Below are 25,215 nucleotides of genomic sequence, written 5' to 3' on the forward strand. Positions count from 1 at the left end.
TAAAAGACGCAATTTTCGGGAACCTGTGACTCGATCGGAAATGCATTCGAGCGGATACATATACATGCGTACGATACCCGGAGCGCGCGCTGTGCGCCGTACCACTCCATCCGCGAATTCTTCAGCCAATCTGGATCGCAATTCTTCCGTAATCCTTTCAGAATCGTATTCGGCTACTCACGCGGAACGAAAGAAATAACATTTCGTCCCGTTTCTCCGGCGAAGGAAGGAAGGAAGGAGAAGACCTCGGAAGGTATGATTAAATTACGCTTTTGCTACGGGGGAAAACGACCTTCCGTCCAATTCTAATTTCGGGGCCACGCTATTTCCAAGCTGAAAACGGGATTTGACCTCCCCGGAGCGATCCGCGCGGACTTAATCGAAAACCAACGGGCGGCGACACGAAATTCAGCGCGACAACACTCACAATTCCGTACGTGGTGTGCTGCTCCTCGGTCGTCAGCGGCAGCAGATCCGTCAGGATGACACCGTGAAGGGCCTCGGACAGCTCGGAGGGGGCGCAGCCGCCACCCGGGCGCAGCCACCACTCCCTGGTGTAAGTCCCGATGATGACCCACTGATACTTTCTGCCATACAAGCCGAACCTGTAAGCCTCGCAGAATATCCGTCTAGCCCACACCTCGTTGAAATTTCCCAGGAGGATCCTCACGTCCCTCTCCTTGAGCTTTTCGAGCGCCGTTGTCACCTCGTTGGCAAAGCTTTGCGTCTCCACGAGTTCCATTTTGCTCTCATCCAGATCGGCCACCAACCGATTGTGCACCTGTAAGCGCGATTCACAGGGAGGATGTAAGAAACCTTCGAGAGAGAGAGACAAAGGGGGGAAGAGAGAGAGAGAGAGAGAACTCTCCTGCAGCTTTCAATCCGAATGCTTATCACGCGCCATAACGTGAGTGCATTCGCGCATTTAGCTTGTTCAAGCAGGCCGCTAGCGACGGCAAATCTCCATTTATAATGTAAATGGAACAGTTGCTGCATATACATCACCCGAACCCGCGAGCGCGCGTGGAAAACGACGCGCTCTTGCGACGGGATTAATTAACCCTTTCATTCCCCCGAATTGCTTCCAACTGTCGAGAACCGCTGTTTGAATCACTTTCTTAATGGTACCTAACGCGCGAAAAACACGTAAGAAAGTCTCGAGATTTTCAAAAGATTTCCTCTCTTCTTTTTGTAACGAAGTAGAGATCAGCGTTTTTTGACGCTGAATCAAATCACGTCGGATTCTATTTCTTTGAATTCGAATCGAATTGAAACGTAAATTTTAATTAACAGCATAATTATTGGATTGGATTAGATTGAATATTAATGTATAGCTAATAACAAAAGATTTTTATACAGTAAGAAAAATTATATGCAGTGTTTGCAAAAAAATATTCAGGTAATCATCTTAGATAAAAAAATGGCTTTATCTTGGATAAAAGAAGTGTTATTGTTTTCAAATTATCTAATATAATGTGAACAATAACAAAAATAAAATATTATCCTTAATGTAAACCTCTAAGATCATTTATCTTTATCTTTATAAAAAGATCATTTATCTTTATCTTTATAAAAAACTTTTTCAAAGTAATAACAACATGGATACATTCCGAAATTCACTGCCAGTACTAAAAATTTATAGTGATGTAATATATAGAGATTTTTATTACTGACAGTGTTATTAAAACGTAGCCCAGATCAGTAGTAGTATAATATAAAAATTATCCCAACACTTTTACAAGGAATTCTATCAGTCATTACATAATGGGAGTTATTAATGGGAGTTATGCATATATTCCTTCCATTTTTTTAATTTTAATTTTTATTTGCACATTAATTTCAAAGACAAATAAAAAATAAAGATTTAGAAATAAAAATATAAATGTATTGTTTCTTATCCTAAATTGTTTTACTCAATAGCGATATTATCTAAAAATTTATCTTATAAAACCGTGTATAATTTTATCTTTTATTTACACTAAGAAAATGATACTTCAATATTAATTTGTGGGATATAAATGTATTTTAGTGAAATAAATATTTATTTAAATAAAATTTTACTTCTAACTATTAATAAAATCAATTAATTTAAAAAATAAAATATATTCCACAAAAATTTATATTTGATTATCACTATTAAATTCTTTATAACTCATAAATATTTAAAAAAAACGTTAAAAGTAACATTTGTTTGCTAATACTTAAATTTTCTTTTCTCACGATATATGAATTAAAATTACATCATTTTTATCTTATCTAAGTACATTTGCACATAATTCATCTTATCTTTATCTAGATGATTTTAAGTTATCTAAGCATAACATTAGTCATATGATAAGGTCATTTTAAATATGATTTTATAAATTGTTAATATATATAATTCAAATCTTTTCATCTTTCAAACAATTCAGATTTGAATTGAACAAAATCAGGTAAGTATGATTCGATTCGATTTGTATTCAAATAGTTCTTACATCTCTATAACACACCGAGGTTTGTACCATGTAGAAAGGATGTAAATGATAATTTTAATCCCGTAAGGATCAAAATTATCAATTTTAACTACATTTAGAAAAAGTACTTCAAAGAGATAATGTGGTATAAAAGATTGCTTTAAATTTCATTTCCCTTCTCTCTCTGTGTTTTCAGTCAACTTTATTACTGGACGAGTACTCTCTCGATCGTTGATCAAGATTGGCTTTACCAATGCGTATCTGGGCTCGTTCTGGTAAATCGTGCCGACCCGGGTCCAGTTGAAGTGCAGAAGCAACGCCACTCGCGGTGCGTTGAGAGCGTTTTCCGATGGCACGACCCTAAAGAAATTCGGGAAGCTATTGGTTGTGAACATAGGATGGGTGTCCGCGTAGCTGAGCTGCAACAGTAAGGGTGGAGAGCGAATATTGGTAAAGAACCGCATCTCTTTTACGAACCTCGTATTTGTTTCTGTTTCCTATTCCTTTCTCCCCTCCCTCCCTATTTGTGTGCACGTGTCTCTGTGTGTGTGTGTGTTAGCAAATGCAAATAAGCAGAAGAGCAAGAAGGAAAACAGTCTCCCGCAAGTCATGAATATTTACGACGACGTTTTACCGTCGCATTACCTGCGTAAGGCGCCAGTGTTTCGAGGCTTTCGCTATCGGATCCGTGACTTGTGTGCAAGCACCGCCGAAGAGTATCACCTTGTGCGGCCCGTTGTGCATCATGTCGAAGAACGCCTTCATCCCGACGGCGGCACTACACTGCAATATACGCGATTTGTTATCCACGTGCGTTTCTATTAAGAAGGCACGTACATATCACCCAAATGGGTCAAAACAAATATCGAACTCTGCGAATCTTTTGCAGAGAAACCGAAAGAAATGGAGAAGCCTGGTTTATTTCATCGTAAAGACCGTACCTTTCTCTATTTAGCATATAAATTTTATTTAAAAAAATAATAAAAAAATGGCGTCGTTGTTCAAGTTTTCCCAAATTATGCTTTCAAAACCGCGTTAGCACTGTATCTTGAAAACGGCACGACCGATCGACTTGCAACTTTACACTTTTGTAGATATTAAAAGCTAATGTTTAACGAAAGATTCTTTTATGAACTTAGTTTTTGATCGCAGTAACAAAAAAAAAACGAGTAAAATTTATAAGTGGAAAACTTATGTCGATTACGACTGGCTGTCATTTTGTTTAAACTCAATATTTCGGAAAACGACTATGTCATGCGCTAGATTTATGTTTCAACTTTATAAAGTTTGCGCCATTTGCTTTTTTGATGAGTCCTACGAGAGCAGCAGTGATCACCATAATGCCGTTTTCTTAAAAAACATGATGCTTTAGGAACGATGATTTAGGAAAGCTTAAATAGCGACAGACCGTTTTATACTACTTTTTAATAAAATTTAAGTATTATAAATGAGGATGACGCTCCGTGTGAAAACGGTGGCTTGCAGTCCACACGTTCCGATCGATTATTCCATATTCCGATAAAATAATATTTATTAAATTATATGATATAATCTTGTGTAAAATTATAATCTTCAATACGTGAGTATATTTACAAAAATAGATAATGATATGTGTGGAAGTAGAGATCTTTTATAGAATATTGATAAATGTTATGTAATTAATTATATTAATTAATGTAATTAATTAATTAACTATATTAATTAATTATATAAAGCAATTAACTTTGAAAAAGTATTTCGGCAGAACTATAACTATGGTCATATTTGACGAATGATTTTAGTAGTATATTTACAAAACTAAATTTGGGAAAAAATTATTCAGTAATTGAAAAAAATATTTTTGCTGTCTTATGTATAAAACATTTGAAAATATAGTTAATCTCCATATTCCATATGCATGCTTACAAAAATACATAATTATTTCTTCATTATAATGTAGATATATTGAAATATATGAAATATTACACATTTAGAATGACAAATTTTTAAATAAACAATTAAATAGTTTTTTTTTTAAATTGTAAAATATTTATACTTTCAATCTGTTCAATTTTTGAAAAATATTATTTCAAAATTCTATTCCAACAAAACTACTGCACTGAAAAAAAGGACTTTGTTAATTCAACAAATGCTCAATATCTGTAACAAATATTTGTACATATAGTGACAACAAATGTTACTTTGTTGTCACTATATCTACAAATTTTGTTAAATTAACAAAGTCTTTTCTCTCAGTGTGTGTGTTATGACGTGTCATTTAGCGCAATTATTGCAACAATTTCATTAATTCACGTCATTGTTACATGGAAAGAACAATTTTACAGCAACATTTACAAATTTAGCCAAATATCAGAAAATAATTATATATTGGGTCATCATAATAATTATTATAGGATGCTCAAGCAAGATAATGTTGATGCAAACATTGATATTCTAGAAAGCAAGTTAAACATCCGATACAATTTTTTTAAATAATTCAACATAATTATTTTCAAATTCGTATTTCAACAAAATTGTACTTTCCGTGTATGCAATATTCACACAATGTGCCGAGCGGAATACTATAAGCTTCGAGTCTCATAAGAAACTGAAGGATAGAAAAAGATGAGTAAAAGAGTCTACGACAAATGGTAACCCATATTTCCAGAATACATATTTCGTACAATAGATCATCTCAGTCGTTAATCTCTTATTAGAAATATAATGGTGACGCCTCAGCGTATTTCTGTGGCGCGCGCTTCTTACAATTTACACAGATAGATATATAGAACCTACAATTTAAACATCAATACTGAACGCGCGCACGGCCCAATTTAAAAGAGTTCTTATGGCAAGATACTCTCGAGTGATTTGCCATTGCCTTCCGAGAGGTAGCGATCGAATAAAATCAGATGTTTCTGATCAATCGGATTTAAACCGGATTTAGGTCTTCGGCGCGGAGAGCAGTCACACAACTCTCTGCGCGCCATGATCATTAGTTACGATAATAAAATTTGAATAGAAAAGGTACGAGCTTTACAATGGAATAATCACAATTTCTCTTTCTCTTTCCGATTATCTACAAAAAATTCACAAAGCTGGATCTCATTTTGACTCGTATTCGCGGTTGAAAAATTTATGTTAAATTTAATATATGGCGCATGTTCCAAACAGTTTATTTAAATTTTTGTATTAATTTTACAAGATAAATATGGTTTTACGTTATTTGTTTATTTATCCATAAATTACTTTAATACTGAAAACCCGGGAAAAAATTTTTTATATATTATATAATTATATATGAAATACGTCCATATATAAATACATATATATATATAAATCCAAGAAAAATTTTTTCTTGGATTATAGGGTCACTGCACCAATCAATGAACAAATTGGAAATTGGACCAATCAAACAAACGAAAAATAACTTAATACAATTACATTTACAAATAAAAATTGTATTTTAATGAAATCTTCATAAAAATTAGATTTAAACTAAAATTAATTAATAAATATCAATTAATTTTACAATAAACTATTTTGAAATCTTGTTTATTTTGATGGTTTCTCTAAACAGTTATTTACTGGCAATTGTTCAGCGACTAGTGCATGACCCTATATGTCCGTATATAATTATAGATATTTTAATATATATGGACATATGTGATTAATATTTCCATATATATTAATTATATGTAATTATACATAATTATATGTAAAAAATTTTTCTCGAGAAATATTTATGACACTAAAATATACCTTGAAAATCTATTTTACACAAACCATTAAAATAACATATTCAAAATATACTAAATTAACACAACGGTATGTTAAAAATTCAACGCAGAAATGTTAACCAAGAGCAATTTAAACATAAATAAAAAATGTTTTCTACTATGTAGGTGTACATGCCCTTAATACTCTCGCATTACGGAAGTGTGAAAATTCAAGGTAAACTTAAGGATCTAGGAAGGCGTCGGGTGGAAATCAAAAAAATATGAGAAAATGTCGCCAAATAAGAAAGAGTTCATCGCAAAAAGTATCGGGCGCGATATTGCAGAAATGCGTCGCATGCTACCGTTTCTCACGGTTTACGCGCTTCGTGTTCGCGTCAAGATGAAAAGTGATCATTTCTTATATCGAAAATCCTCTTTGATATTTGCAGAATCAACAAGTGTTTGTTGGTGTACAGCCAGAAAATTGAGAGAAGCCCAGAATAATAGATGTGCCAAATCGCTAAAAAGGGGGAGGGGGGAGGAGAATTGAATATCATCGTAATTGCCGCGTCATCCTAATTAGCGAGAGATCAAGTCCCGGCAGTTCGCGCGATATAAAAATTGTGATATTAATAAACGCGAGTAGCATCCTACGATTTTATTTACCCCAGGAAGAAGGCGCGGAAAACTCTAACTATTCATACCGTGGTAGGTTTTTTTTTTTATAATAAAAATACCGGAAAGTATTTTAAATATCCCGTCGCAGGAGAAACTTTTGTTCATGGAAAGTTGAATTTTTGCAGGAATAAATTTGAATGCGACCGGATACAAACGCGCTTTGTGCGCCGTAGCTGAAACAGCAGTTACAGCGGCAGACGGGGGATGATCTTTGAGCTATGAGTTATCTCGACGACGGACGATCATTGGGGCTGACGTCGCATATCCCGTTTGAGCCGCGACGTCTGCACGTCCCCTTTGATATCAGCGCGCCGTTTCGGAGAGTGTTCTTTTTCACGTGGAAATTGATTCCAACGTATCGCTACATTCTCTTTCCGCGCCCGCCGTGGATGACCCCGTTCCAAAGGCAAGATGTAAAAGGATATAATTGTACAGACGAAAATAGGAATTCTGACTGGACAGAAACGGAACGGGAGAGTCCCTTCCCCGCGCTGAACTGAATCCGTAATGAGCAGTCTGAGATCTCCACAAAATCAATCGAGATTATTTTCAAAGTAGATGCCGCGCAAGCGACATTTTTTCGAGTCGCTCCCTTTTCCCTCCCCCCTCTCTTCTCCCCCGTCGACGTTTCGCCATTATCGAAGTTACGATAACCCCCTGTTCCGTGCGCATCTTCCGTCCACGTAATTCCGTCCCGAGCTACTTACTATCTCGCGTTAATCCTTTATTTAAAAATTCACAATGGCGAGAGCGCGCGACTGCCTGTACAAATTTTTTTTTAAATTATATTCACATTTACCGTCACCTGGGAGATTCCGTCTCGCACGTTTATTGCACGTCCCCTCGTTCTATTTTACATCGATTTCCGATACATTGGTTATCGCGGAGCAGAGATAAAAATCCGTCCTTGAAAATTACGTTACGGTAGAGAGAATCGTGCCAGCCAAGGAAGAACTCTAAGTTCATTAGTCGCTGTTTAACGATCCAGAGATCTGAAAAGAAGTTGAAAGCGAGAAGAATGAATTCGAGCAGAGTTTCAAGTGTTGCGCGCTGCGAAGGTGAAGAGAGGTGGTATCGTTTCATCGAGATACACGAGGGTCGCCACATTGTTGCGAACGACAGAATGAAAATAATCCGCGAAAGAGGAGGCGACGGCGCGATACCTCTTCGCGCCACAAATGTCTCGGGATAGATCGCGAAAGCGATATCGATTCAACGTGGCGGCAAATACCTTAATTATGCAATTGCGTGTCGCGGAACGGCCATGCGGAAAATTCATTGCGTCGAAAAGCAGCAATTTCCTTTGCGAGAGGGCGAGAAAGAAGGAGAGCGAGAAAGAGAGAATGGCAAGAATTAATTTTAAACTGCATCGCCCGATTACACGGTTGAATTAATCAAATCCGATGCGCATCGATCGGCGAGCAAAAAAAAAGCTGCTCGCAGTGAAAAATATACGAAAATAGCCAGACGCGTCTGCACGCGCATTCGCCGTGGCTGCGCTACTGTCGTATAGCGTACTACTACTTGAGAATATCGCCACGTGATACGGGTTGTGCGGCCGATCGTACAACGGCTCACAATATCCTTTCGGCGAGTAATCGGAAGCGATTAATCTTTCCCGTCTTCGTCTACAAGCCCGCTCCACTTTTTCTCGTCAGCTCAGCTTCCTCTTCGGGGCTAACTTCGAGACTCTCATAATTCGATATGTCTGGAAGTCTCGGCGATTTTCCAAGCGTGAGCTCGCACCGATCGTGTCGTAAATCGCGACACGATTCTCCGGGTTCAGCGAACGAGAAATTATGAGGAAGAAAAAAAAGCGCCGTTTCACGGCTGTTTACCTTCCATTGCGAGGAAAAGAGGATAATGCTATATTATGTGGCTATACGCAGACAAACATTAAATACATGTACGTGTGTATGTATGTATGTATGTATGTATGTATGTATGTATGTATGTATGTATGTGTGTGTGTGTGTGTGTGTGTGTGTGTGTGTGTGTGTATATATATATATAAAGAACGTTGTGCTTTATCGAAAGTACGTCGAGTATATTTAACGAGATAATCTCGTTGCATTCTTTCGTTCCGGTCAGCGGACGCTTCAGGTGTAAAGCACGCGTGTAGAAAATTTCCGACAGGCCTCTACATCCGTTCTACTAGTGCCATATTTCGCGGGAGAGAGACCCGATAAGAGAGACCCAGTAAGCAAGAAACATTAAAGCAACATTCAGCAATGGTCATTTCATGTGTACTTTTAACGTAGTATTGCATAAACATTTCAAAAAGCTTTATTTAGCTTTATTTAGTTATGCAAGAAGAGAAACATTCAACTCACAAAATTTATAATTCTTTAATTATTGTAAATCAGTAGTAGCCCATACATTTTTCTACATTAAACAAAAACGATCCAAGCCTAACACGTGCCTAAAATTAAAAATAAAAACAGTTTTACCTACATTTTTAATTTACATCAAATGTTATTTGCATTTTTTTTCAAAACGGACTTCATGAGGATTAAACGTCTCTTGCATAACTGGCTCTTTGATACGTAACTTTTTTCGAAACGTTGCTGAATATTATAAACGTTATCTCCAAGTCATGGTCAAAGTTTTTTCATATTGATATTGCATACAACGTTAAATACGACATATTTGTAAAGGTTATATATTGTTATCGCATTATACTAACATAATAGTAATACAATAATAATTTCATGCTTACTGGGAAGTGAAATAACACTTCGCGGATCGCATGCACAATTTCACGCAGCACAGAATGCAGTATAACATTTCAACAATATTATAGCAACATTGTACTACTTTAATAATATTACAGAAACGTTGCAAAGTTGTTTCAACATTATTGGAGCAACATCGTTGTTTCTATGCACTTTTATTAAGGGCACAATACAGAAAAATTGCAGAAACGTTGCGCAAAAATATTTCGTTGCAATATTGCAAGAATATTGTTGTAACATTGCAACGACGGTAAAATGTTCGCTTTTAGAAATATTGTCATACATTATTGTCTGTATATTGTCAATAATCTGTAGAATATGTATACAAGTACCAAGAATTAAGAAAATAATTATATAAATAAAATACAATAAATAACATGAGTCAATTTTGATTCTCAGAATGACAATTAAAAATGGTATATCTTTTTGAGCTGCTGAATCCGATTCTAATCTTTAAAAAAAAAATTAATTTTGTCAGAAAAGTATTAAAATCAGCATACAAGTATTAAATATGTAAGAAGTATTATAATATGTTAATAAAATTACTGTAAATAAACAAAATTAAATAAAAATTAACCAACATGTGAACAAATTAATAAATAAAGAAAGATTTATTTGGTCAAAAAGCGGATCTTGTTTAAAACATTTTTTTTTGCACAAATCTTATAATTTCCAGTAGAAATACTACAATAGAGTACAAAATACTTTGGAAGAACGATCTAGTAGAAAGACACAATGAACAATAATGCTCTCAAGCAACGTAGTCAAAATTTAAAATTCCATTAACAATGTCTTTGTTTATAGATATTAGATTTAAATAATAGATTTATATTATTTATCAAACAAAAGAGAGAGGATATTATAAACTATTTGAAACAAAAGCATTATTATGTTTTACTAGCAGAAAATCACAAATAAATACATCTAAACCTTAATAATAATAATTTATTGGATGTTAATATGTTTATATGCTAATTTGTATACTTTCCCAACAAATTAAAAGTTTTTGAAGCTCAAAATTAGATTCGGCAACTCAAAAGCTACAAAAAAGCATACTACTTTTGCATGGCCATTTCGGGAGCCAAAATCGGCCCATATTACTCATCCTTTGCAATACACTGTTAGTATTATTATAATACGTATTATACAATATGTTATAATACTATTATAACATATTATATGCATGAAATATGTGCTATAATGTATTAAAGCATTCGAACGTTATTAATAGCGTAATTGCAAATTTATACACAGGGTGTCTACAAAGTCTTTGCTGACCCTCTATATTTCAAAAATGTTTTAAATTATGGAAAAATCATATTCGATGATTTCGAAGGGTCTCCCCTTCAATCCTAACCTCCCTTAAAAGAACAGCTCCCTTAAAGGATATCCTTTCAAAATGATCGAACACATTTCATAATTTTAAATCATTTAAAGGGATAAGCCACAATAAAATGTTAAAAAAAAAAAAAATTGTTTCATGTTTTTAAAAAAAAAATATGGTTTTGAAATATATTTACTGTAGTAAACTAACATACTCAATAAATGTTTATTAAATAATATTGAAACTGTAAACGCATTTTTGTCGAAACTATTTTTTTTCCAACTGGCGCGGTTTATAACTCGAACAATTTTAGACCAATTAGCCACAACTTTGAATAGTAGCTTCACAAAATTAATAGTTTCAATTAGTTAAACGTAAAAATATTTTTTTCAAATTGTTAGATTCGGAGAGCGAGATATTTAAAGGTGTCAAAATATAGTAAAAAAATGTTTTTTAAACTGCTGCCACTTAAAGAAAAATTATTTTAAAAAATCGCTACGCTTAACTGAAACTACATTTATATAGCTTTGAAATCTATGAGAAATTTTCGTTTTAGATAATTATAACTTGATTTCTTTACGTCGCCGATGGACACCATATTTTTTGAACACGGAAGACTACATCGCCATATACAATATTATAAAATTAAAGAATTTTTAAAATCTCTTCAAAGTGTATCCAATTGATGTATTAAATCATATCGTTTCCGAGGCTTATAATTATTTTTAAAAATTGACAAAGAAGACCTGTTTTGAAACCTTTATTGCAGCTTATCCTCTTAAGAATTCTATAAGGAGTATGAACAGACTTTATAGATACCCTGCATATATAATTGTTTTCTTGATTCTTGAGACATTGTTTTACAGCAAAAATATGTTCGCTGCTGGAATCAAATATACGTAGTAGCGTTTCGCAAGCAACTGCGATTCGAATGCATTGTTTTGTACACTTGTTAGAGCACGCTTTAAATTTTAACTAATAAAGTTACAATTCTCGCAGCAAATATATTTATCTTTATTAATCAACTTTCAGCAATGACAAAACAATTTCGAACTAGTTATCAACATTTCGTTGATATATTCAATTGTAAGTTATTTCTTTTCGTGTTTATGTTAGCAATATTTGTGAAGCGTTGCTCTGTAGCATGCAGGAGGATTACAATGTCGCTGCGATGTAGCTGCATGATCCTGTGCTGCGAAAAGCGTGTCTCTCTCTCTCTCTCTCTTTCTTTCTCGTCCCGCTTTCTTTGGAGCGAAATAAAATTCCACACTTCCCTCGAACGTCGTAAATGAGAAAGAGGGGTAAGTGCCGAAAATATCTTACGTCTAGTGCCCCTTCCCCTCCCTCCCATCCTCTCCACCACGCAAATCTCCTTTCGTTTCGCGAAATGAGAAAGCTGTGATTTACTCCCGTCCCCGCAGAAACTCCCGTTTCCGCTCGACGACTCGCCTGCGCATTGTTTTTCATAGGCGTCGCACGAGCCATAGCGCGCTCGCATAAATTTCCATCCATAATTTAAAGCGTGCGGCGCGGTCGCTCGCGCTCGCGCGGGATCCACGCCGCGCCGCCATCCACCCCCTTCGGATGCAGACGTCAGCCGTCTCCCCGTGAAGGGACCTAATTCCGCGAGTCTCGCGCGAGACCCGAGTTCGCATAGATGCCGTGTATAGAGAGTGCCAGACGCTACAGAGAAAGGTAAACGTAAAGTTTTCCCCCTCGCGAAGTTGTAGTCGTCGCACGGTCGCGCGTATCCTTGACTTGGGTGCGCGCCCCTACCCCGGCAAGCTCTCCTCGCAGTTTCCCCCTGTATGTCTGCCTTCCTAGAGTTCAGGACGACTCGGAGAGAGAGAGAGAGAGAGAGAGAGAGAGAGAGAAAGAGAGCGGAGCAGCTAGCAGCCGGCCCCGTATATGCGACGCATGCAACGCGCCCCGACGTCTCTGCACGCGCCGGACGGCAACCGGAAGTGAAACGTCTGATCGCGACTGAGGTCCGCAGGAAAAGAAAACATACGCGACGTAGGAGGACGCTTGTTTGCGGAAATCGACATTCGTATTACGATGTGCGGTGAAATCGCTGCACCGCGGGGGCAAGAGGGACTCCGCGAAATTCGCTACGATCGTTGCCGTCGCGATCGCGCGACGTCGTCGCGCGGTAAACAACGCGATAAATCGTCCCGCGTCGATAGCTCCTAATTCAGCGGAAATTGAGATACAAGTGGCGGTTGCTGGCTGGATGTATCGACCGATGCGCAACATCGGCGATGGCTGGCAAAGGCAAAGCCCAACCCTCTCCCTTCCCCCACGGGTCCCGATTCCGTCTCCCTCTCCCACTCCCTCCCTCCCTCTCTCTCTCTCTTTCTCTCTCTCGCTCTCTTTCTCTTTCGGGACAATATGCGTTCACCCGTCAAATATTCTCGACAGATCCAAATGCGTCACGTTCGCGCGCGCAATGAATTCTCTGCTCGACGTCCCGCCGCGCGATTTCGGTGAGTTTAATTCTCGATTCGCGGAGTGGAAGGGAAGAAAAAAGCCGCGTGCGCGCATCTGTCCCAATTTACCATTATCCCCGGAGCGGGGATCATTTTCACACGGCTGTAACACGATGATGATTCGTAATAACGACTTTATGTTTTCATTCTCGATGCGCCGAGCGAATCGGAGCGTGCTTTAAAATGTATAATGTAAGAGGGTGGCGCGTACGAAAAAATCAATATCAATAAAAGTTTTATTAATAACTAGCCGGCGAGTTATCCGTGTACCTCTCCGTGCGGCCACATTTTCCATCGAAATTTTCGATATGCCGCTTCCGTCGAAAATAAACATTAAATAATTGATAAATTTGCGTTAATCGATTGATTTTTCAAAAAAAAAAAAACATTGTTACCGTTTTTTTGAAAATATTACCGCTGGCAGAACCGCAGCGGAATAATAACCGAATGTTGAAATTTCAGATAAAATTGCACTTTAACCGTTTTAAATAAATAAATAAAAGGATTAAGGATTATTCGATTAATTCCCGTCGTAAAAATACTAGCCGGTTTCAACAATTGATAAGCCGTTTTTACTTAACATTGTTTCGAAAAATTACACATACGGGCACGGCTTTATTGTTAAAATTGATAAAGAAATAACAGATGTCACGTACGCCGCCGCCGCCGTCGCCGATGGAGGCCATTTCCAGAGCACTTTAAAAAAAAAAAGAAAAAAATGGTAATAACATTCGTTGTGACCCACTAACCCATTAAAAATATAATTGTGAAGAATTTCATTAGATTTCCCATTGTGCTATAGTATTATTCTGTGAAAAATTTTAATAGTGAAATCCGAGGTGTGAAATTTCCAGAAAAGAGGAGCCGACGACGGTGGTAGCGCTCGACGATAGATAATGGCGTGAGCATGGTCGCATACGGCCTGGCGCTATTTTTATGCACTTGACGTCGAGACGCTGCCGCGTGATAATAATAACATAGCAAAATAACTTTTCAGGATGTAATAACGCTAGGCACCGAGCCACTCTTCCGCGCGCGCGTCAATCCATGTAAAACAGGCGCGACGAGTCCGCTTTAAAAAATCCGATAATAGATTTAGAAAAAAAAAAACCCGGAGAGGGGGAGGGGAAAAGGGAAAAGATCAAATCGCGTTCCTTCCAGTCTACAAATATCAGATTTCTCGTCTGATGGGTTGCGATAAATACGATATATATGTACATTTTTCCGTCTCTTTCATTTTGTAAAAGTTTTCCCAGCGATAAAAATTGATTCGTTCCTTGACCTAAATTTCAGAGATTGCATTTTCGCGCGCTGAAGTCCAATTCTATTTCCATTATCTAGTTTCTACAGGCATACATAAGAATATTTTCGGATAAAACTTAAACACATTCGTATTATTATTACTACCGTTCGCATCGTGAATTGTTAATTGAGCCGGGGACCGATCGATAGGTTACATAAAAAGGTAATACATTTACGTTCGTACACGTCGTCGCTTAACTGAGATATTGAAAGAAGAACGGTGGACACAGATACCTCTTCTACGTTTAGCGGACACGATTGCGAACGGTAAGTCTACAATGACGTTGCATAAACTCTAAGAATCTGCTTCCATCATCCCTTATCGGCTTCTTACGTGTGTTCAGCGCTGTGTGCATGTATATCTAATGACGAGAGTGTTTTTCTTCCCATGAAAATCCACGATATCCACCGGCGGATCGCGTTTCGTTTTCCACCCGTCCCGGCCGTATCCGCGTACGCGAGTTATATGAATTTCTACGTGCACCGACATATACAATTCTGTCCCTCGGAGCAACATTAGTTAGAGTAGTTCCGTTATGTTATATATTTCTGCAGAATTTCTTACGGGCATGCGAAAATCCTGCCCGATAGTTTTTCCGTGTGTTTTTAAAGGAAGATATCTTTCGCGAAGTACAAAATTCAATCGTCCGACGGTTGTATGTTGTATGTTTTCGGTGATTTATAACTCTTACAGACGTACGTAAAATCCTCATAGATGTAAGAAGAGGGATTTAAGTGGTTTTGCGATACTGCAACTCAATTTTGCAACAGATGCGCTGTCAAGCGGGAAACTAGTTATTAATATAATTATTACACGTTGCGAGCAATAATTATAATTAAAGAATTTCCTGCAAACATTAGGCAAATATTTTTTTTAATCTAAATTATGGTATCAATCTCTATATGGAAAGAAAAGCTTTTTTGCTAAGTGTGTAAAAATTTTGCTGGATATAGACCTGAAAATTTAATAATTTTATTAAAGCATCAAGCTAATTATGGAGAACTCTTAAGCTGGTTGCTAGACTGTCAAAACTTTTCGCAGTATTCCTCATTTTGCTTGAACGTCCGCTAATAATTATTTTAATGGTCGAAGAAAATTATTTTCAGATCAGTATTTAGTTAAATTTTCAGATAATAAAACTGTTCTTTCCGTGTATTAATAGCGTCAAATTTTATTCCGGCAAAAGTCAAATAGAAAACAAGAAATACAAGTATAAATAGATAATAAATATAAAATTTCCTCAAGAACCAAACAAATCCAGAGATTAAAATTTTTTCACAATTTTTAACGTAAATCCTACAGATTTTAATCAAAGTTTTTAACTTTGTTCTTATGCCCTTTTTATAATATTAGAAGAAAATCATCTACTGGCAGCCTACTTATTGGTTTTCGAAGAACATCTCTTAAACAAAAGCTAAAAATTAAAACTTTGAAAACGTTAACAAACTAGAAAGTGTCTCCTATCAGACTGTATAGTAGTTTTTTGAATACTGTTTCGTATTTTGTAACGATTAATATTTTTGCAACATAACCCAAAAGAGTGTCTGAAAAGTTGGACTCCAAATCTAGCACAATAGGCAGTAATAATAAAATTCAGAATACAGGAAGGAGTTATAAAACTATAGAAACTATAAAATAAATTCATAAACTAAATAACAAAATGTATTTTTATATATTAAACAACAAAAATTAAACGACGTTTATGAAATTAAAAGGATGGATTTAAATTCTCACATTTTGTTTTTTTTTACATTTTATTAGTGTATATGTGGATATATCTGTCGCGCTTGAAGTTATTTTTCCGTAAGGTATTGAAGAAAATATGCCAAAATTCATGAAACATCTGCCAACATTGTAATTGAAGATTTTATAGTTCTTGTCCGATTTACGTTGCACAGCGATTTTATGTTTTAAACCATATATACTACAAGAAAAATATAAAAGACAAAAATATAAATAAAATAGATTTAGAAAGCTATAAACATATACAATAATCTAATATTATCAATAATATATTTGCTATTGTTTAAACCATGTACAATTTGCAAAAGAAAATCATGCAATTTTATTCTCGCTTTGCAAAAACTTGTTTTTAGTCAATTTCATAGAGAAATAAGTTACGAATAAACTATGGGTTTTTATTTCTTATCCAAGCAGATCATGATTTTATTAATTTATTAATACAATGCTATGTTTAATTTTAGAGAAATAAGGGATGCCGCTATAGATCTGTGCCAGTATTAATAGCTTTCTTTATGTCGGAGGAAAAATTTACACAAAGGAAAATAGAAAGAACATTTTTGTAAGTTTTAGAAATAATTGGTAAAATTTTTAAATAAATAGTGAAAAAAATTGTTTTACACTTTAAATAATATTTTTTTCTTCTTTTTATCATTATTAACATTACGAAAAAAGCAAATGTAAAATATAAGGATAAATAGGTAGAAAATATAACATTCCCGCAAGTATAGAGGTTTTTTTTAATTCTCCCTTTTAAATGGCTCCTCAAAATATTAATCAAAGCTTACAACTTTATTCTTATACCTACTATATATGTTCGGAGAAGAATTACCATATTTATACAATGAACGGTTTGAAGACGAAAAGTTTTATGTTTCCTGAAAATTTAACTTTTTGGACTTGTTTGGTTTTTGTAGGAAACTCTTCAATTATAATACGTCTTAAAGTCTGAATTCTTTTATAAAGATTATATAATATGTATACTCATGTTTTTAAATATTTATTGCAGTTTTATAGAAAATTATTTTTAAAGTGCTTTCCGTGATTTTCTCTTAAGATAAAGTTTAAAAACTCACTACACATTTATCTCTCCGCTTCGCTACGATATTGAATCACTCTACAAATTGATGTTTCATTAAATACATCTACCAAAATTGGAAGCTTCCAAGCTATTAAAAATGAAGTAGGATTTTATAATACTACTTTTTCTCTTACGTATATTAAATTAGATTCTTCGCATTTCAATGAAAAAAAGGCGGAAAAAAATGAGGGAAGAGAGTCAAGATGTTTTAATGAAAAGTCTTCTGGAAGGAATTCTGATCAGTCATCGTTTTCAATTAATCGAGATTTATAAGTATATCTGGACTATCTGGAGAATGACGAGAGAAGTTATAAATATCGTAATTCGCTAATAATTCATCAATTTTCGATTGAACACGTTATTTCGGTTGCGCGGCCGAGTATCTCAAGTCTCTAGTGGCCTCAAGTGTATCCCCCCGAATTACGGGCATTAAATATCATGATTTATTTAACGATTGGGAATTTGCTGGTCAATTATTAATTTTAATCTAAGCAAAATTGAGAAATACATTTGAGCAGCGACGGAAGAAGTTATAAGCGGAGCAATAATTTATTAATCTCCAACGACCCTTGCGCGATAACGCTGTGCGACTCGGCAAGACTCGGCCGGACCCGTAATCAAATAATAATGAAAAAGAATCTGCCTTCAACAATGTACAAGGAGGCTAATTGGAAAAGGGAAGAAAAGCGGAAAGTCGGAAAAGTGGAGGAGAACGAAAGGAAAGAGTGTAACATTGCGTCCCTGCCGGGGAAGACCAGGATATCTTTATTGAAAAAGCGGAGGAAGAGATAAATCCGCATTTAGGGATTCGCTAAACAGCGTCCGGGGACTGGCTCTCACGTATACATATATATATTGCAGAGGAGAACTTACCTCCGTGTCGTTCCACCACATGTGCAGCCGATAGTCCCTGAGTATCGTCGGGTGCTCGTTGATGTGCTCCACCGCGAGCTTCACCGCGGGCATGACGCCGCGGCCGATGTGGCCCTCCGGCACGTGATTGCCGTACGGGAAGAAGCCGGCGATGTAGACGTCGCGCTTCTTGCTGCCGCCGAGGTTGATCGGCTTCTGGCCGGCGCACTCGCCGATCAACAGCAGCCAGCAGCAGCAGCAGGCGGCTATCGCGGCCGACAGCATCAGCGAACGGCGACGGCGGCGTCTCGATCCGCCGCCGATCGCGCCGCCGATCGCGCCGCCGATCGCCGCGGACATTTCCCCGGCTGTCCTCGTCCCGTCCTCGTCCCGTCCTCTCCCCTTCATCCGGTCAGTCCCGACGACATCCCGCGACGTGGACGCGACGCGCGCTTTCATCTCCTGCTCGTCCACCGGATCACCACCGGGTACAAGCCCGACGAGAAGCAGCAGCCCCGAGCGACGCTCGTCGCCGCACGTCCACTTGCGACTTCCGCCCGCATGACGGCGGAGGAGAGGACGACGCTGGAAGGTGATGGGCGCTCGTCGTCGACGTACCCAACCAGCGAGAGAATATCCCGCAATCGATTTCCTACGACGATCGCTCTCGCTTCTGCGTGGTAACGCGCGCGCACGTTCCGCGTTCGCGATCTATCTCACTGCGGGGGATCGGAAGAGGAGCGTGACTCGGCTCACCACGCGATAATTACGGTCGATCGGTGATTCTTCGCCAAGTGTTCGCGCGCAGAGTCGATCGACACTTCGCGTTTCCACCCGCGACTCAACGGCGGCGGGGTTAGGAGGTTAGGTTAGACGGACAGATCGCAGTTTGTCGCGGAAACCCGCGGGGCTTTGTGCGCGGGACATCAGATACGCGGACAGCGACAGCGACAGTGGGAGCTGCCGATATTTTGCTAGGGCCGCGTACCTTATATGTATCGTTTATCGCGATTTCGAATTCCGATCTGCTTCGCGGTCTGCTACCGACGAGATCGCGTCATAAACGTCGCGAGCTCATCGGGTTAGGCGCGCGTGGGGCGGGGTCTTTATCTCAATGCTTCATTCCAGACGATCGCACCTTAACGTTGCTCGTGCCTCATCGTTGCCGCAACTGACGTCTCCCCCGGTTGCATCTGCAAACAAACTCGAGTCAACTATATAAGTTATTTCCCTTGCTCAGATTATGGTGCGCCCAAGTGTCGCGAAGGGGCCGCGAAGTGAATCAAGAATATTATCAGTTTCATTGCCTCGCCTGTTCCCGACGAGTGGCATTAGCGATAGCTCCGTCCGGGGATTAACGGAGATTAATGAGGAACAAGAGCAAGGTTAACGAAGAATAATGAGGATTAATGAAGAGAATCGGAGCACGAGAGATCTTGTCCCACGAGCACGCGGGGCTACCTTAAAACAACTGACCTTAATTTTCGCGACGCGTTTCCCGTATGCGTTTGTCATGTGTTCACATGGACAAATGTGGCCGCTCGTATCTCGCCGAGAGAAGATTCTCGTAAAATGACTTATAAAAAGATTAACACTTAATGCACACCCCTTGTGGGACTTGGGACATTGGCGTCCTGCGCTCTTTTCTTTTAATACTAATTTTGAGAAGTCATAACTTTGGTTCCAATCAATATTTTTCAACAAAATTTTTTTTTTGATAAAAGTTTGAAGTCTCAGATTTCTATTTGTCCCGCCAAAATTGATGAATTGCCGAAAAATGTTCTATTGTAAAGTTATTGAAGAACAACCATTAAACGGAGAAAGTTTTAAGGACTTTATAATAGAGCGTTTTAAAGTTAAAGAGAGATACTTTTAAGACAGAATTATGCCATTGTCATTTCTTTTAAAGAGTATAATTATGTAACGAGAAGAATATGATGACAAGAAACCGTAATTCCGTGCCATTTGAATTCTAGTTGAGCTCTGAAGCTGAACAAAATTGGGATCAATAGCGAAGATTACTAACTTTTCCCTCCCCCTAACCTTCTATCTCATTCCCTCTTTACACAGCAAGTGATCGAAATTTCGTACAAGGTCTCCCAGACCCAGTGATGTGTTTAAGGGCTAAGAACACACCTGGGTAAACAACAGTCTCTATTCTGTCCCTAAAAAAAGTTTAGTATCTGGGGCAGGAAACTTGATTTTTATTTGGCGGGTCAAAATATGAATATTAAAGTTATATTGCGGGTCTCAGCTGCTAAATACGATATAGAATTTATAAATATATAAAAATGCGCTGTGATTTGATTTGAATTTGAACTATTAAGTTTAAATTCAAATCAAATCACAGTAGATTCATTGTCGAATCTGAATAGTTCGAAATCGAATAGTTCTAGAATTTTGAATCATGTATGATTCGATTTTGAATTGATCGTCTATTTTAATTGTTTAATTTATATCTTCCGCGAGAACGGAATCTCGTCGGTGCATATCAATTCTCGTGCCTGATCGTTTATCGATTTTCAAAATTTTTCTATTGTTTTTATCGTCTTTGTAAATTTGTTTTAACGTGATTTCATTTCATAGATTAAGATTTTATAGAATTTAGAATGTAAAGTTTAAAATTGCTCCATTATATTTTTGTATTAAAGTGCATATTATTTCGATAATAACATACAATATGTATTTAATATTTATTTATCAGTATCCTTACGCTTATTTAGTATAGGTTATAAATTTTTACTTAGTACAATATTTTTTGTAATTATTTTCTAAAATGCTTGCAATTAATTTTCTCTTGTATTAAAAAGGATCTGTAACGTCATTAACAATATTTTATTACTTTATTTAAATTAACAGGACAATTTAAATCTAAGAAAATTTGATTTATATTCGATACGTATTTGAATCGAAGATATTCGATTCTATTTGATTCGATTTGACGTAAAAATTTCAAATTCGATTTTGAACGTGTCATTAAAGGTTCGATTGATTTAATTCAACTTTACAAATGCGTGATTTGCACATCTCTATAAATATATAAAATATATATATGTTAAAACAACATTGTATATATTATTCTACGATATATATATATATTGTAAAACAATTTAACTTTATGCGCTAATATTTTAATTTATTCTTCATTAATTCTATAGGTCAAGTTTGAATATCGCGAACCAGATCCGGTTCGCAAGCTACGTATCTCTGATCGAGAGGACAGGTTTAGTACGTTGTCAGGTAGCAAGCTGACGTTATTTGTCATCATTTTGATGTCGTCAAAGATGTTATTTTGACGTTAAAGTGACGACAAATAACATCAGCTTGCTATCTCGATTCGTGCCTGTCCTTCATCCACGATGCCTCGAAAATTCACCCTGAGACATAAATGATCCAAGGTCTTAGGCGACACAGTACTCTCTATATAATAGCAATAAGTTTCAATATCACATCTTATATAACGTGAAACTTGGTGCACTCTTGTAGTTATATTATAAATTATTATACTTTATTAAAGATAACGATGATAGTTATATTTATATAACTACTCTCTTCTCTTCTTTATATAACGTTTGTATAGAATAATTCAATTCTGTATTGAAGTATCTGCACTGGTTATATAAATAATAGCATTTACATATTTATAAAAGGGAGCAATAGATACAAACAATTGTGATAAAAATATCACAAAATGTTATATAAGGTATTTATTATATAAAGTATTATTCTCAAATTATGTAGCAATTATGTAGTCTTACACGAATTGTGTTGATTGCGATGTCTCTCAAGTATAAAGTAAATATATTTTCTGTAGCAACAAAACTTTTTTTTGTTTTTTCTTGTATTTTCAATTGGTTTTCGTTTACAATCATCATTGAATATTACCTATAATTAATATTCCAAACTGTTTCTTGCAAATAGTTTTTGTAATACTTATACATTAATTTAAAAAGGGTGCATTACATTTAATACGTAAATTGAGACTGAGAATTGGTCTTTATACAGACCATAACCTTCAAGACACAATTTTACAACTTTGAATAAAACTCCGAGTCAAAAGGACTACAGATTTTGCGGTGAAGAGAGTGAGGACAGCCTACACATATTATGTCGCTGTCCTGCACGCACTTGCAAAAGATACAGATCCTAACTACATGCTTCTTGAGCCTAAAACTCTATTAGAAGAGAGAGTGAGCAGTCTAATGCAAGCTTAATGCATGGCATCGGGATGAAAGGAACGAGCTAACCTCGAAAACCAGCAGGCCGAAGTCACAAAGGTACTCATTAGATTTAGGTGACTTTAGGGATTGTTATTAGTCCCACCTGCTTATTGCAACTACTAAAACTACTACTATTACTACTACTAAAACGTAAATCCAATTAGAGGAAAGTCGCCAATATCAGCTAGCATAGCCCTTCTAAAGCGACATCACTTTATTACTCGGAAACTAAACGTTGCACTGTATTAATACTGATATAAACATGATCTGCTTATTATGGATAATTGAAGAAATAAAAACCCATTGTTCATACATTCAGATGACTTTCATCTATATAAAATCTGCTGAAAACAAATTCTTGAAAAGAAAAAATAAAATTTGTTTAATTTTTATTTACAAATTGCAGTAGTTTAAACAATAATTAGTACATGTGATTGATAATATTAAATCATTTTACATGTTTGTAACTTACTAAAACCCTTTGGTTTATATTTTTTGTTTATATATTTTTGTAGTCCAGTTTGGAACATAAAATCGTTGTGCAACGTATATAAACCTCTCCGTAAGAATAGATAATAACTCTTAATTACAGATGTGTGACAGATGTTTTATGAAAATAGGAAAAAAATAGCGTCAGATACAACAGATCCACATATATTAATAAAGTGTCAAAAAAACCGTATAAAATTGGAAAGTTTAGTTTTAGCTATTTAATTTTATAAACGCTTTTCAATTTTTGTTACTCGATACATAAAAATGTACTTGGTTTTGGAATTTATTTTAGTGAAAAATAAAGAATAAACTTCTTCCCTACGGGGCCGTGTCTAAATTCTCCCATTGACTTATCGTGCCAATTTTAATTCCCAGTTATTCAAACGCTGTTCTATGTTGCGAAAACATTAATTATTACAAAATATGAAAAAAATATTAAAAAACTGCTACACTATCTGATAGAAGACACATTCTAGCTTGCATTTATGTTACTTAAAGTTTTACTTTTAGCTTTTGTTTAAGAAATATTACCCGAAAAGTGTATGCCGGTATATTAGTAACTTTTCTCTACCTTCAATTTATTACCATTTATGTGTATTATAAAACGTTATTTTCAGATTACTGAAAGTAATAAAATCGTTTAGACAGTCAACATTGGAACTGTTTTCGCTTTTGTAGTTTGGAACGTCGACTTTAAAACGTGAAACTATTTTTCCTCACTTTTATTTCAAAGTTATGAATTTTTATATGAAAACGTATTTTTCTGATTTTGTCGGTTATATTATACAAGTATAATAGTTGTAACATTTATGTCCACTTTTTTTTTTAATTAACAACAATACAAATACTTTCTTCATGTTAAAGCGTACATGAAAATAACTTAATAATTTTTGCACTTGTAATTTTTATAGATACTTGTAAAAGTGACGATACTTGTCAAAATTAGCGACGAACACGAACGACCTATAGTAAGAGAGCGGAAGGCAAAGGTGTGTAAGTGTTAAGTCTTTTTATGAAACGAGTTCGATCCTCGAGCACCTATTACGGTACGCGTCGGCCGTTCGGCGCCCCACATCCTACGTCATATCCAAAATTAAAGCTTTATCTCGTTTGGTGTCATTTTCGGTATATATATATATAGCATCGCGCCTCATCTCTTCGCGCGTTATCAAAGTAGATAAATAAAGTTCGAGATTCTATCTAAAGTTTAATCCCGCAGCCGCGAGGCGCTATCGAGCTGGGCAAAGGGATGAAACCGCTTTACATTGTCGCCGTTAACTTACCGGCTCCGACAGCCGACCTGGCCCACTTTCCGTCGCCATTGCGGGCGCATTTGATCCGCGCGGCGCGAACCTGTGCCTTCAGAAATAACACATCCTCGGGGCAAGAGGGAATTTAGCAATCGCAGGTCGCCCGGCGTCGTCGTCTCGAATGTTTGCCGATGACACGCCGCGTGAACTTTTTCTCTTCCTCTTGGCGCGATATCTGTCCCCTGGAAAACGCGAAGAAAATATCTCCGATCAGAGAACGGACTCGAATAAATCTATTTACATCCGAAGCCAGAGGCAAAAACCGTATCTCTCTCTCTCTCTCTCTCTCTCTCTCTCTCTCTCTCTCTCTCTCTCTCTCTCTCCCATTCTTTCTTTTTTTCCTTTCTCTCAGCTGAATAAAAAGAAACGTCGCTCCGGAAAAGAAACGTTGTGCGCGCAAAATAAAAAATACAAATCTTTTTGTCTGCGATTACAGAAGAGCTTTCCGACTCACGTGTGTAAGTTAATTAATATAACGACTGACACCCTATTATTTCGCTCGAATCCGGTGTCACCGTCGTATTATCATTTTACAGGATTACCGGACGGTGAGGGATGATCGGGAAAATTGAGATGGAAAGGGGCTGGCTTAGGGTGGTGAGGATTGATGGCGTTGTTCGGAACGGGTAAGATTATAGGGATGTTAATGGCTTAGGAATCTATTCATAATGAACATGGATTTGAGGTTGATGCAACTATGTATGCGTGCATGCGTAAGAGAGAGAGGGAGAGAGAGGGAGAGAATAGAGGACAGGGACAAGAGAGGAAGGAGGAAAAGCCAGTCGCAGAATTTCGGGAATGTGTGAAACGGATCTGCCAACGCGGTGCCCGCAAGTATGG

General features: G+C 36.7%; 1 protein-coding gene across 6 annotated transcripts in view; it reads right to left on the reverse strand.

Moving 5' to 3' along the window:
* Positions 1-25,215, reverse strand: part of LOC105198865 (gamma-aminobutyric acid type B receptor subunit 2) — a 62,118-nt gene that overhangs the window by 26,713 nt on the left and 10,190 nt on the right. For 3 of the 6 annotated variants that reach the window (XM_026138690.2, XM_039457972.1, XM_039457976.1), the window contains 5 exons: positions 24,349-24,557; positions 18,375-19,546; positions 3,099-3,236; positions 2,705-2,872; positions 428-781 (listed from right to left, as the gene is read on the reverse strand). In XM_026138690.2, the coding sequence (XP_025994475.2) occupies positions 428-781; positions 2,705-2,872; positions 3,099-3,236; positions 18,375-18,812 (1,098 nt within the window). In that variant the 5' untranslated portion in view covers positions 18,813-19,546; positions 24,349-24,557. Of the gene's footprint in view, positions 1-427; positions 782-2,704; positions 2,873-3,098; positions 3,237-18,374; positions 19,547-19,829; positions 24,142-24,348; positions 24,558-25,215 lie in introns of all 6 variants that reach the window. The other 3 variants (XM_039457975.1, XM_039457974.1, XM_039457973.1) reach the window with 2 other exon arrangements.

This window comes from Solenopsis invicta, chromosome 15, assembly GCF_016802725.1.
Source record: "Solenopsis invicta isolate M01_SB chromosome 15, UNIL_Sinv_3.0, whole genome shotgun sequence".
NCBI lineage: Eukaryota > Metazoa > Arthropoda > Insecta > Hymenoptera > Formicidae > Solenopsis > Solenopsis invicta.